Source organism: Chelonia mydas, chromosome 5, assembly GCF_015237465.2.
Source record: "Chelonia mydas isolate rCheMyd1 chromosome 5, rCheMyd1.pri.v2, whole genome shotgun sequence".
NCBI lineage: Eukaryota > Metazoa > Chordata > Testudines > Cheloniidae > Chelonia > Chelonia mydas.
In genome coordinates, this window is record NC_051245.2 from 24482767 (window position 1) to 24497434 (window position 14668).

At 39.9% G+C, this 14668-nt stretch overlaps 1 protein-coding gene across 2 annotated transcripts in view; it reads left to right on the plus strand.

Moving 5' to 3' along the window:
• The window catches only part of LOC102932072 (sperm flagellar protein 2), a 39422-nt gene that overhangs the window by 4335 nt on the left and 20419 nt on the right, over positions 1–14668 (plus strand). For both annotated transcript variants that reach the window (XM_027826503.3, XM_027826502.3), the window contains exons 2-6: positions 664–766; positions 5083–5335; positions 6347–6517; positions 8682–8822; positions 12283–12365. In XM_027826503.3, the coding sequence (XP_027682304.2) occupies positions 664–766; positions 5083–5335; positions 6347–6517; positions 8682–8822; positions 12283–12365 (751 nt within the window). The remainder of the gene's footprint in view (positions 1–663; positions 767–5082; positions 5336–6346; positions 6518–8681; positions 8823–12282; positions 12366–14668) is intronic.

Genomic DNA, 14668 nt, shown 5'->3' on the forward strand with positions numbered 1-14668 from the left:
TTAATTTAGGCTTGAATAAAGACCGGGAGTGGATGTGTCATTACACAAAGTAAAACTATTTCTCATGTTTATTTCCCCACCCTCCCCCACACTGTTCCTCACATGTTCTTGTCAACTGCTGGAAATGGCCCACCTTGATTATCACTACAAAAGGTCCCGTTCTCCGCCCCCCCCACCCGCTCTCCTGCTGGTAATAGCTCACCTTACCTGATCACTCTTGTTACAGTGTGTATGGTAACACCCACTGTTTCATGTTCTGTGTGTATATAAATCTCCCCACTGTATTTTCCACTGCATGCATCGGATAAGGTGAGCTGTAGCTCACAAAAGCTTATGCTCAAATAAATTTGTTAGCCTCTACGGTGCCACAATTATGCGGGTACAGACTAACACGGCTGCCACTCTGAAACCTTCTTTTAGTACAGTTATACAACGTAAGTACTGGCTACTTGAAGACCATTTCTAATCCTAAAGTTATTTTAATATAGGCGTTTCATTAACAAAACTTTAACGTTAACTTACAATGTAAAGATTTTATAAGAGTAATAATGAGTTGAACTAAAATTAAGTTTGTCTCTGATATTATACACATTCTGTAATGATCTCTAATATTATTCATATGGTACTTTGTATTTTGTTGCTGTTTCTTGTTTTTTAACCTAGATCCAAAATCATTCCCAAAAGAATTTTCTACTGGCTACCTAATTGGAGAAATTCTGCACAAATATGAACTTCAGGATGACTTTAACCAATTTTCACAAAGCAGGTTTGTAACTTAAGGCTCAGTTAGAGCATGTATTATATCTCCCATGTAACTTATACAAGATATTTGTTTATCATTGAAGATTTTTTAGTGATACCTAGCAGGATTTGATGAAGTTACATACCAATCATTAGTTAGCAACATATTAGATGCACTAGCTGTATTAATTAGCTGCATACTTCCAAAGGTTCTGAACATTCATTAAATATTTACTGGGAGGATATACTAGGATGATAAAGGATTGCAGCACAATTAATGTCAATCAACATGGTCCTATGGAAAATAGGTATTTGATTTAGCACTGCATGAACTTCTGATTAAAAAATTAACACTGCACAAAATTGATGTAACATATTAAATAGATTAAAAACTGGCTAACGTAGATCTCAAAAATGGGAAAATAATCATTCTATGGAGTGTTTCTAATGGAGTTCTACAAAGATCTGTTTTTGTCCCAGTGCAATTCAATATCTATAAAGTCAGTGCTGATAAAGTTTCCAGATGACGCAAAAATTGGTGGAGTGGTAATTAACCCATTGTCAGTTATACAGAGAAATCTGGATCACTTGTTAAACTGGGTTTATTAAAACGCAAGTTCAGATGCAGCCAAGTGCAAGGTCATATATCTAGGAACAAAGAATGTAGGTCATACTTACAGGATGGGGGACTGTATCCTGGAATGCAGTGATTTTTAAAAGGCCTTAGGGGTCATGATGGATAACCAGTTGAACATGATCTGCCAGTGCAATGCTGTGGCCAAGTGGGCTAGCACAATCCTTGGTTTATAAGCAATGGGAACATCACATAGGGAGGTGATACTACCTCCATATACGGCATTAGTGAGACCATTACTGGAGTAAAAATGAAGGTCTGTTTGATACTAGGATCCTCTGTAAGGAGAACTCTTCAGTATAGTATATCTTTACTGAACCATGTTACAGAAAGAGCTTAGCCTCTCCATAGCTATTTGTGAAACAAGGCTTAAGTCATAAGCCTGATTTTTCTCCTTCCATTTCTTATGTTTGTCAAATTAAAGCCAATCCATTTGAAATTGGACAGGGCATGATTTTTAGGAGAGATACTTTGAAGGAATTATGAGAAGGTCATGGGCGGCGCGTGAACCACTGGCTGGGGGTGCCTAGTCCCCAACCCCCACCCCTTCCCCCCGCTGGAGCTGAGCCCCGACCAGAACCCAGAGCCACTCCCCCCACCAGAGTGCAGAGATGCCCCCCCACTGCGGCCACTGGCCCAGTCCTGCGGCTAGTCCCTCAGCCCCAAAGGAGCACCGGGAGGGTGGGCGGTGCGCGACCGCAGCCTTCCCAACCCCGGAGCGCCAGAAAGGCAGGCGGCCCTGGCCTCCCCGGTCCTGGAGCACCGGGAAGGTGGGTGGCACACGGACCCAGCCTCCCCAGCCCCGGAGTACCGGGAAGGCAGCTGTCATGCGGAGCACTGAGGGGCCGGAACTGTAGGACTAGAGCTGCCTCCACCAACCTATGCGACCCACCGCCCATGGACAAGGTATTATAACAAAGTATTGTGGGGCTTAAAGGATGAAGTGCTCTACTTCTGGAAGTTTTCCTGTCTCTTTAGCTGGTCATAATTCAAGTGGCTTGGTCTAGATATTTCAAATTTGTATTTAGTGTATTGTCTCTAGTCAGTATTGTTGACTTTAACGATGTTTGTAGGATAATTATTTTGTTAAAAACCCACTTGACCAATGTTTGCTTTAAAACTCATATTTGGTCTCACAGGTCTCTCAAGTTGTGCTGGTACTCATCCTATAACATCTACCCTCAAACTTAAGGGAAAGTTACAAGGGGATGGAGTGGAGGCTACCTTTTCCATGGCTGTTGGTGGGGAAAGTACATTGCTTTTCCTGTTTGAATGAACAAGCAAAATATTGGCGCTTTCCTTCCTCTCAACTTTCTCACCTCCTTCTTCCCCCACCCTTTTAATGTCTGATTTTTTTTTTCACACTATGGGCTCTTCATACTGCATATCTATGTAGTGTGACAAAGTTCCTCCTCTACCTTGGTGGGTCTTGCACTTATTGGCGGATTTGCTCGCCTTTGAGCTTCACGGCAGCCCTCAGCCTGGCCGTTTTTCTGAACCCACAGTCCAGGTCAACTCCTCCTGTGTCTGACCAGGAGTTGGGAGGATTTGGGGGGAACCCGGGCCCGCCCTCTACTCTGGGTTCCAGCCCAGGGTCCTGTGGAATGCAGCTGTCTAGAGTGCCTCCTGGAACAGCTGTGTGACAGCTACAACTCCCTGGGCTACTTCCCCATGGCCTCCTCCCAACACCTTCTTTATCCTCATTATAGGACCTTCCTCTTGGTGTCTGATAATGCTTGTACAGCTCAATCCTCCAACAGTATGCGTTCTCACTCTCAGCTGCTAGTGCCTCTTGCTCCCAGCTCCTCACACGCACACCACAAACTGAAGTGAGCTCCTTTTTAAAACCCAGGTGCCCTGATTAGCCTGCCTTAATTGATTCTAGCAGCTTCTTGATTGGCTGCAGGTGTTCTAATCAGCCTGTCTATCTTAATTGTCTCCAGAAGGTTCCTGATTGTTCTGGAACCTTCCCTGTTACCTTACCCAGGGAAAAGGGACCTGCTTAGCCTGGGGCTAATATATCTGCCTTCTATCGCTCTCCTGTAGCCATCTGGCCCGACCCTGTCACAATAGATATAGTTTATGTATGCAATATATTGTCCGTATGGCTGGTGGGGAAACTGATTGTTTTTTCTCTCAAAAATTCATGGGATAATATTTGTTCCAAATTTTTTGGAGGAAGAATTTGGGTTTCACTAGAAATTTCAAAAGAGATTTTTTTGTTTCATTTTGTTTTTGAAATGTTAAAATGAAAATTTTTGTTTTGACTTAATGTTGTTTTGGTTTGTGGAAACAGAAACATTTCAGTCTCCTGCATCGGGAGTTTTCTTCCCAGAGGATGACTTTATGGTAGCAGCCCAGAATTAAACTGAAGGCATCACCGCATCTCAGTGTACTACACTTATGTAGGCTTCTGAACCTTCTTCCAGCTAATGATCTGCTGCTCTTCCTCAGATAAGCAATTGTTCCTGCTGTTCCTAAAAAACATGACTGGAGTGGGGGCCAAGTATCAGTCAGAGGCATGTCCCTCATTCTTTTAACGTATCAGTCAGAATTCACTTCTGATATAAATTATGCAGGAATTGGAATTTACAGTAAGTTTCCCATTGACTGGGCAAAGGACATTGTAATAAAATCTTCCAATGAAATAGGAAATAGTAGGGTGGAGCTTCTATCTAATGACATATCCACTTAGCAAATTAAGGTGGGCTTGGAGAACAGGTAGGCATACTTGTGCTAGCTTTAATCTAGTTAGCACAGGTAACAGTATAGTAGAACTTCAGAGTTACGAACACCAGAGTTATGAACTGACTGGTCAACCACACCCCTCATATGGAAACGGAAGTACGCAATCAGGCAGCAGCAGAGACCAAAAAAAAAAGCAAATACTAAAAAAATAAAGGGAAAGTTTAAAAAAAAGATTTGACAAGGTAAGGAAACTGTTTCTCTGCTTGTTTTGTTTAGAGATGGTTAAAAGAAGCATTCTTCTTCTGCATAATAAAGTTTCAAAGCTATATTAAGTTAATGTTCAGTTGTAAACTTCTGAAAGAACAACCATAATGTTTTGTTCAGAATTATGAACATTTCAGACTTACAAACAACCTCTGTTCCTGAGGTGTTCATCACCCTGAGGGTCTACTGTGGTAATGAAGGCGTGGCAGCACACATTTCAGCACAGGCTAGCTGCCCCCGTACAAGCGCATCAGGGACTCTGGGTACGTACTTGGGTTGTTAGCCTGCAGTGAAGTCCTTGCTGCCATGTCTTCACTATTAACCATGCTAGCTAGATTAAAGCACTATCCACAGTACAATCTAAGTAAAGAACTTTTTTAACTTGTCGTATACCTTTTTAAAATAAATCTAACAAAAATCCTAGATTGCTTTTAGACTCCAGTTGAGCTTTCATATTTTGAATTGTTTCTTTTGAGAGTGTATCAATGAATAATCCATTATTTCTGTATTCACCATGCACATTACAACCTACTTTTAACTCTTATTCAGAGTCAGTTTTTTTCCATATACCCTGATATAGTGGTATATATCGTCACAGTGCTTACTGCAGCAATTTGGACTTTCAGGTAGTGTTTCTAGTGGTCCCTTCTGGCTTTAAGATCTATGAAAATAAACTTTATGAAGTGCAAAGTGACCTAGTACTTTATAGTAGCAAAATACCATACTACATATAGTTTTGTTTTTTAAACATATAGGGTCGCAAACTCTAAACTTAACAATTTTTCTCGCCTGGAACCAACACTTCAACTCCTTGGTGTGCAGTTTGACCAAAATGAGGCCCAAAATATCATGACTGAACAGCATGGGGCTGCAACCAAGCTTTTGTATCAACTGTATGTTGCCCTAGAAAAAAAGAAAAAGACGGGGCTCACGGGAGTTGCCATGGAAGCAATGAGACCTGCAGCACCTGCAAAGCTCCAGGGCATTGAGAGTGAGTTGTATCGAGAGGTAGGTTAATTAAGTTTGTCATATACATCACTAGATAATCAACAGACTAAAATGCATCACATTTACATATACCTTTTGGGTAACAAACAAAAAAAAAGCATTCAGCTCATTTAACTCAACCTTCTGTTCAACAAAGAGTACCTATGTGAAGTGTCTGTGACAGATGCTTAGTTTTCCATCCCCTTCATTGATTCACAGGCAGGCCAATCAGCTTCAAGATTCTCTGTGTACTTGCTTTGCCTCTTTCCATTTGTTGCCTACTTTCTTCCCCAGGCTTCTTTTTTGCCTCAAAGGAAATAACAGCACAGGTCAGTAGTTTTACAGCAGCTGCCATCTTATTCTTCTCGGCAGTACAGTTTGCATGCTGAAATTGAGCAAAGAGCAGAAGACTGAGAACAGCGTTAGAGGTGTAGGTCCTGCCAGAGCACACACTCCCTGATCTCATTAGTAGTGCTCTCTGAGAGTAGGCCACACTCCCCTATGAGGGTGAGCAATTTTAAATAAGCTGTATGTTGTGAACCAAATTTATCCCTTGTTTATATGTGTTTGATGGCACAAAATAAGACCTAGGACTTCACTGGCAGAACGATCCTCAAGGAAAGTGGAAGCAGCCATAATATCCCTTCACCAAGGAGGTTGTATGTGGATAGCACAAACCAAAAAGGGAAAAGAGGTGCAGCTAAAGTAACAAGGAACACCTGATTCAGCATTTCCTGCAACTGACTGAATTCATCGGTTCAAATACCATTTGCCGTCCTGTAATTTACAACTCTCTATGTCAATTTCAGAAAATCTGGCAACTTTTCTGGAAAAAAAAATCCTGTATATCTGGCTGTTGTTCTGCGTACATCAGTATATGGGAAGTGCCTATTCAAAACGGTTTTCTTAAATGTCCCTTTAGGACAGTTTTGAGTTTTGGAGGTACAGTAGTTTAATGTTTAAGTGCTTAAATGTAATGTTTGTGTTACTGTTTCTAACTCTGAGATATCTTGAAACATTATTTCATCATAGCGTCTTAGAAACCTAATGCCACGGCAGACTGACTTGAGACTGCAACAGGTTTCAGAGCATTTTGAAATGAAATCTAAGCACATGCAAAATAAAATAGCTCGTATACAGTTTGCAGAACAACAGAAAGTTCAAAAAATCCAGGAGGAGCAAAGAGCCCAAGACATTGAAAAGGTGAAAAGCCAATTTATTTTTTCATAGCAAGAATCCAATCCTGCAGATGTTTACTTATGTAAACTTTATGTGTTTTATTAGTCCTGTTGAAGCCATTAATTCCCTTTATATTGCTCCACACGTACATATTGATGGAGAAGCTGAAAAAGTATAACACTCTTAACAAACATAAAGATGTGGCTGTATAACCAATAGTATTTTATAAATCACCTAAAATATTAACATTTACACACACACACACACACACACACACACACACACTAACACACACACACACACACATACACTAAAGTGTTTGGTGTGTTTGTATATTGTCATCACTCAAGTGGATTGTTAGGAATAAGGATAAAGGGCAAATGCCACAATCACATGAAAAGTTGTAATATCCAAACATGACACGCAACGTGAAGAATCTTACTATGATTATAAAGTGGGTCTTATCAGTATAAGAAAAGAAAGAAAACTATCCTTACCCATCTAAATATTCTTTACCAAAAAATGTAAATGACATTTAAAATCACGCTTCTCTTATCTTTGATATAATGGTCCCTTTTGGGGTTGATTTTTTTGTTTTGTTTTTTGTTTAATCTCAGGAGGTAAATTGCTTTTTCCACCCAACCTCAAACTCTTATCCATGTATACCTAATCTAATGTAGTCTGCTTGAAGGTGTCACTTTAGTATCTACCCCACCTCCTGACCCACTGATGCAGCTTCACCTCTTCCTACTTTATAATCTCAATTGATGGCCAAAAGATTGGATTTGAAGATAGCTTCAACAATTGATCAAAAAGGCACAGGAGAATTGGTGCTTGACTGTATTTGAAATGCTACTCAGAGATGTCACATGGGGTACTTGTTGCTTCTAAAGAGGGAAAAAAAGTAAATTTTAGAAGAGAATAGGAAGCCTTTCAACATACTGTTTTTTCCCTCAGTTCAGAGCAGCACTTCAATATCATTGGGGGATGGGGTTCTTCAGTCCTTTATCAATCAATTGTTGAATGAGGAGTATTAATTTCAGATTCAGCTTTTATTATTTTATCCAATTTAATTTTAAAAGCCTTTTGAGAGAGAGGACTAAGGGTGGTGAAAGGGGAAAGTAGAAGAGACAAAAAAAATGCAAAAAAAGCAGAGGAGACATAGGAAAAATGGTGAGAGTCCATGCAACTTTCTCTCAGAGAAAGAAGAGAAATGAAAAAAGGGAAATGTTAACATATGCAATTGTCAGTGAAAGAAGAAAGTCTTTAATTATTATATTACCAGTTTTTAATTTTAAAAATATATATATATACATATTACAAATTTTGATTATTAAAAAATCCTCCATCTGATAGATCAGTAGTCATGTTTTGTGGAGGCACACTGGTATTATCTGTAATGGAGTTGAGTAAATAAAAATAGTGTGACACTGAGGTCTATCCCTCTCCCTCTGTGGTGGCACAAAATGGGGAAGGGCCATAGGGTAGTGCACCTTCACAGTGGTGGGGAGGGAAGACGTGGCTGTGAGCACTTGGGAGTGCAGGGTTGGCAGTGCTACAAGCTGCTGGGGGTGCCTATCTGCACAGGGAGGGGATGAGATGAAGACCCTGATCCCAACATACCAGTAAAGCTGCATAATGACTCCTGGATGCATCTTTGGAAGAATGTAGCAAGGAACATTTCTTTGTGTACTATTCCCCACTGCTACCAGCCCCAGGAGGCGTTCTGCATTGTGAAGACATACAACTTCTGATACTGCTGTTTGAATAGTATACCTCCCTCCCCCAACATGGACCAACCACATCGGAGCCATAGTGTGCTAGGATGTTGCTATGACTGTTGATGAGTTAGAAAGTTAGTTTACAAAATCTGTTTTTGGCCCAGAGAAAAGATTGTTCACATGCGCATAGGGGATGACAAAGCAGGAGAACTCAAAATATAGTCCTTAAGACTTAATTATACACAATATATAGACATGGGCTCTTTGATTTCACATTTTTTTTAATGTTCTACTTTTTGAAAAATGGTTTAATTGTAAGTTTTTATAGCACTATATGCAAGATTGGAACTTGTTTGTTCAAGTACTTTCTGCTTATAAGAATTTTTCTATGGATGAATTACAATGCTTGTATAGTATATTTTTACATACATTCAAGTAACTGAACAGATTTTATACTGGATGTTCAGCATCGTAAAGGAAGAAGGAGACAAAATGAAATAATGGCCAGGATTCAAGCAGCTATTATACAGATTCCAAAACCACCACCAAACCGTACCTTGAAAGCTATTGAAGCCCAAAAATTGTTAAAAAAGAAAAAAGAAGCAGAGGTAAGTGTTAACTTTATTACTTTAAGTTTTAGTAACACTAAATTTTGAAAAGCAAGGAAACTCATAGTAGAAATCTGCTGTTAGAGATGATATGCATACCGAATGGCACTGTTGATTTAACTGATTTCAACAATTACATCAGCATAAAACAGATTTCAGAGTGGTAACTGTGTTAGTCTGTATCAGCAGAAAGAACGAGGAGTACCTGTGGCACCTTAAAGACTAACAAATTTATTTGAGCATAAGCTTTCATGGGCTAAACCCACTTCATCAGATGCATGCAGTGGAAAATACAGTAGGAAGATACATACAGAGAACATGAAAAAATGGAGGTTGCCATACCAACTCTTAATGAGACCAATCCATTAAGATGGGGTATTATCAGCAGGAGAAAAAAACCTTTTGTAGTGATAATCAGGATGGCCCATTTCAAACAGTTGAAAATTAGCATGGGGAAACAGTTTTTAGTTAGTGTAATGACTCATCCACTCCCAGTCTTTATTCAAGCCTAATTTAATGGTGTCCAGTTTGCAGATTAAGTCCAGTTCTGCTGTTTCTCGTTGGAGTCTATTTTTGAAGTTTTCTTTTGTTGAATAATTGCGACTTTTAGGTCTGTAATCGAGTGACCAAAGAGATTGACGTGTTCTCCGACTGGTTTTTGAATGTTATAATTCTTGACATCTGATTTATGTCCATTTATTCTTTTGCATAGAGACTGTCCAGTTTGGCCAATGTACGTGGCAGAGGGGCATTGCTGGCACATGATGGCATATATCACACCATCCTGGCCACTATGGATGTAGAAGCCCTCTACACCAACATTCCAAATAAAGATGGACTACAAGCCTTCAGGAACAGTATCCCCGATAATGTCACAGCAAGCCTAGGGCTGAACTTTGTGACTTTGTCCTCACCCACAACTATTTCACATTTGGGGACAATGTATACCTTCAAATCAGCGGCACTGCTGTGGGTACCTGCATGGCCCCACAGTATGCCAACATTTTTATGGCTGACTTAGAACAACGCTTCCTCAGCTCTCGTCCCCTAATGCCCTACTCTACTTGCGCTACATTGATGACATCTTCATCATCTGGACCCATGGAAAAGAAGCCCTTGAGGAACTCCACCATGATTTCAACATTTTCCATCCCACCATCAACCTCAGCCTAGACCAATCCCCACAAGCGGTCAATTTCCTGGACACTACAGTGCTAATAAGAGATGGTCACATAAACACCACCCTATACTGGAAACCTACTGACCGCTGTACTTACCTACATGCCTCCAGCTTTCGTCCAGACCACACCGCACGATCCATTGTCTACAGCCAAGCTCTAAGATAGAACCGCATTTGCTCCAACCCCTCAGACAGAGCCAAACACCTACAAGATCTCTATCAAGCATTCTTACAACTACAATACCCACCTGCTGAAGTGAAGAAACAGATTGACAGAGCCAGAAGAGTACCCAGAAGTCACCTATTACAGGACAGGCCCAACAAAGAAAGTAACAGAACGCCACTAGCCGTCATCTTCAGCCCCCAAATAAAACCTCTCCAGTGCATCATCAAAGATCTACAACCTATCCTGAAGGATGATCCCTCACTCTCTCACAGCTTGGGAGACAGGCCAGTCCTAGCTTACAGACAGCCCCCCAACTTGAAGCAAATACTCACCAGCAACCACACACCACACAACAAAACCACTAACCCAGGAACCTATCCTTGCAACAAAGCCCGTTGCCAACTCTGTCCACATATCTATTCCAGGGACACCATCATAGGACCTAATCACATCAGCCACACTATCAGAGGCTCGTTCACCTGCACATCTACCAATGTGATATATGCCATCATGTGCCAGCAATGCTCCTCTGCCATGTACATTGGCCAAACTGGACAGTCTGTACGCAAAAGAATAAATTGACACAAATCCGACGTCAGGAATTATAACATTCAAAAACCAGTCGGAGAACAGTTCAACCTCCCTGCACACTCAGTTACAGACCTAAAAGTCACAATTCTTCATCAAAAAAACTTCAAAAACAGACTCCAACGAGAAACAGCAGAACTGCAATTAATCTGCAAACTGGACACCATTAAATTAGGCTTGAATAAAGATTGGGAGTGGATGAGTCATTACTTAACTAAAAACTGTTTCCCCATGCTAATTTTCCCCCTACTGTTACTCACACCTTCTTGTCATCTGTTTGAAATGGGCCATCCTGATTATCATTACAAAAGTTTTTCATGTTCTGTGTGTGTGTGTGTGTGTGTGTGTGTGTGTGTATCTTCCTACTGTATTTTGCTCAAATAAATTTGTTAGTCTCTAAGGTGCCACAAGTACTCCTCGTTCTATCAGCATAAAACTGGCCTAATGCAGTAGTGAATCTGGCCCAGTAACCTCTAAGGGCTTGATCCTGCCTACTTTACTTAGGGAAATCTCCCACTGACATAAATGAGAGTTCTTCCAGAGTAAGTAGTACAGAACCAGGCCTGAAATTAATCTTTGGTAATATTTTAGGATCCACTCTAGCCACATTGAAGTCAGTGGAAAAATTCCTGTTGACTTTAATGCAAGTTGTATCAAGCCCTTAGTCATTTCCTTACGATTTGTGACCGTTGTACTTCTGCATTGTAATTTATTAACTCTTTTACAATATGCTATATATAAGTGTCATTGACAACAAAAATACTAGTAAGATTTAGAACTGGTAGCTGTCTCATATCAAAGCAAGGAAGACTGAAGATATTTTTGCTGGATTCTTTTATGTTACACTACTGCATGTAATACATTTAAAGCTTTTTGGAGAATGCTTCCCATTCAGAAATTTGGATCATGTTGTACTTAAGACTAAGTGGGCCAGATTTTACCCTGACTCACATTCTGTACAACCAAATCTAGTTGAGAAGTTTGAAGGCGGTCAGCGGGAGGCGGGGTACAGGAGAGGGAAGAGAGATAATTTAGTTAGTCCTAGTCTCTTTTGGAATTTACTAAATGGGTTGGGTTACACAGGATGTAAAATAAGGCTAAGTTTGGGCTACTGAATCCAAATTACAACATACTTGGCAAAGAACAGTATACTTAAAAAAACCCTGAATGGAATGAACTCTTCACAGGAGTTGAACTGACTTAGTAGTCTAGCAAGCTATATTGTGCAGAATGGAAGACTGTAAAGCTCCAGATGCTGTCTTTACAATGGATTGACTTCTATGTAGGAAAAGAGAATAATACAGTGAAGTGAGTGTATAGGAGCATGACATAAGCTTGTCTTCTGTCACCCTGGACTAGCTGATACGTTATATGTTCTTAATATAATTTGTTTTAAGGCATTAAAATGACATTAAAAATTCTCTATATAATAGTTACAGTACAAATTCAAATTGTTGATAGTTGAATCCATCTTTTGTGGTTTTATGGAAGGTAAGACAATTGAAATGTCTGTGCTGTTTCTGTAGGATGTATACATGGAAATTAAGAAGTTTGAGACATTTATGAGGAAAGAGAGCCCCACTTCTGGTAGCACCCAAGTCACTGACAGGTAATGTTTGCACCAAGTTAACATCAATGAAACTGTAGTCACCAGGGGGAAAAAAAAGAAAAATCCACTAGTTTTGTGGTTCTATTAATGAAACTGTTCACTCCCTATCAACTGTTGTCATTTTTATTATGAAGTATACCTCATTTTCTACTTTTAAATTTTGCAGTCAGACAAATAGAAATTCATATCCCTAAAGAGCCTTTCTCAGTTGCTTATAACTTTCTCAAACTTTCACCTTTTTAGGCTTGTGTTTTCCAGGTCTTGTCTCAATGAATGTTTGGAAAGTATGAGTACTTTTTTTTTTTTTTTTAAAGTAGCCCACATTTTTTCTCTCAAAAAAGCTTTAGAGTAGAAACTTAATGTTTGTACAGAAATAATCTGTAAATTGGACATGTGCCTTCCTACTGTGATAATCTGTTTTGTTTTGGCCAACTAATAAGAGTTTAAAACATACATCATGTATTCACACTGACTTTAAAAAAAGTAGTAGTGTCCTGCTGTCACTGCATTATGTGTGAAGATGCATAAAGATTGAGATCTTTCACTGTGTACATTGAAACCTTAATCGTGCACAGACTTACGCACACAGTTACTTCCTTGAAGCTGAAGTAAAGTTAAGTGAATGCATTAGTCTGTGGACAATTGGGGCTTGAATGAGGTAGGGCTACTTCTGAGTGTACATGAACTCTTGCCTCACTGAAGTTCTGATCCTGCAAACACTTAAGCATGTGTTTAACTTTGCAAATGTGAGTAGTCCCAGTGAATCAATGAGACTGCCCACATGCATTGGGTTACAGGGATCAGTTCAGCTAATTTATCCATCAGTTCCCCCTGTTTTCTTGGGCGAAGAATTCCTTAAACGTGATAGACTAAGATTCATGTTTCCGGATTTCATACTTAGGCAGATATTTTATGCACATGAGTATCCTATTTTTAATTTTTAGTTGATTTTTCCAAAACTTTTATTTTTCACTGGAGAACAACTTTTTTTGTAATTACGACAGAGGAGAGCTGTTTCAGGCTATCTAATTATTGATTTTAATCACTGTATTTCTCACTAGTCATCTGAAGATGTTTTTCAGCATGAACTTCTTCCTCTAATTTGGCCTTGCCAAGGAGCTTCCAGTTTCATATTCCTAGAACCTTAATGCCTGCATAAAATAGCTATAGAAGCAGGTGCTCAGATACTGCCGTGATGAGCACAGTACAAGAACCTATGTAGAATAGAACAGAATAAAATAGAAACAGCAGATGATTTGTCTGGTTGAGAAACTGTATGTACTGGGCATCAAGAAGCCCTGGAAGAAAGACACCTGCTGTTGGTATGCCCTACCTCTGCTTTAGCAGGAGACTGAAAATAATATAAAATGGCTTCAAGAGCTACTCAGTGCCTTTCTACTTGGGGTGCTTACATTTTTCTGGTTTGGTTTTTAGACTGAGGAAACAAAATACCTTTCAAACACATAACACACCACTTGAACAGCTATATGATAAAACCAACATAAATTAAAGCTGCACTGTATATATTAAACAGAATATTTTCTCTGTTAATTAATTCCACTCCAAACCCACTAAAGATATAGGCACTCTGTCTATTTTAAAAAATAGCCACACTGACAAAAACAACATACTGGTTTCAAAGAGCTGATAAAAGCTCGTTCCCCAAAATCAGAACTAAGGGGACAACTGTTTGTTAGTCAGAAGGGGCAGAGCAGGGAGGCAGCAACTTTATTACTGTAAAGCAATATATAATCTTCAAGTGATTAATCCACAAGGATTCCACTTGGTGTTCTTGCACCCTAGGCACACAAGACCAGGTTCTTTTGGCCAGCAGGGTCTGTTGAGGCCATGCCTGCCCGCTCTGTGCCCTCGCCCCAGAGGCCATGAAGAACTGAGTGTGCCCAACCATCCATCCGTTCCTTTATAGCACCTGTGGGAGGAAGAGGGAACCCTCCAGTGTGCACCTGCTTCTCTGCACATTATGTGAATTTAGGGTTAATTGTTAGTCTTGCTGCCCATTGGCAACACAAATAACAATAATAAAAAAAATCTTATTTTAGTCAGGTTTTGCTTTACAGCTAGAATCACCCTGTATTCGTGGGCACTAGCAAAATGGGAGAAGCAAAATCTCTGGGGTTTAAGACCTGTGTCTGATGTGAAGCTTCAGTGCCACTTAACAATAGACACTCTAGGGACGTAGAGAGGGACGTATTCCTGAACAATGTACTATATGTCACTTCTTCTCTAAACAGGCTCAAAAAGTGAGAGAAGTCTTCCTAAAATTGTTCCTTTTGGTGTGCCAT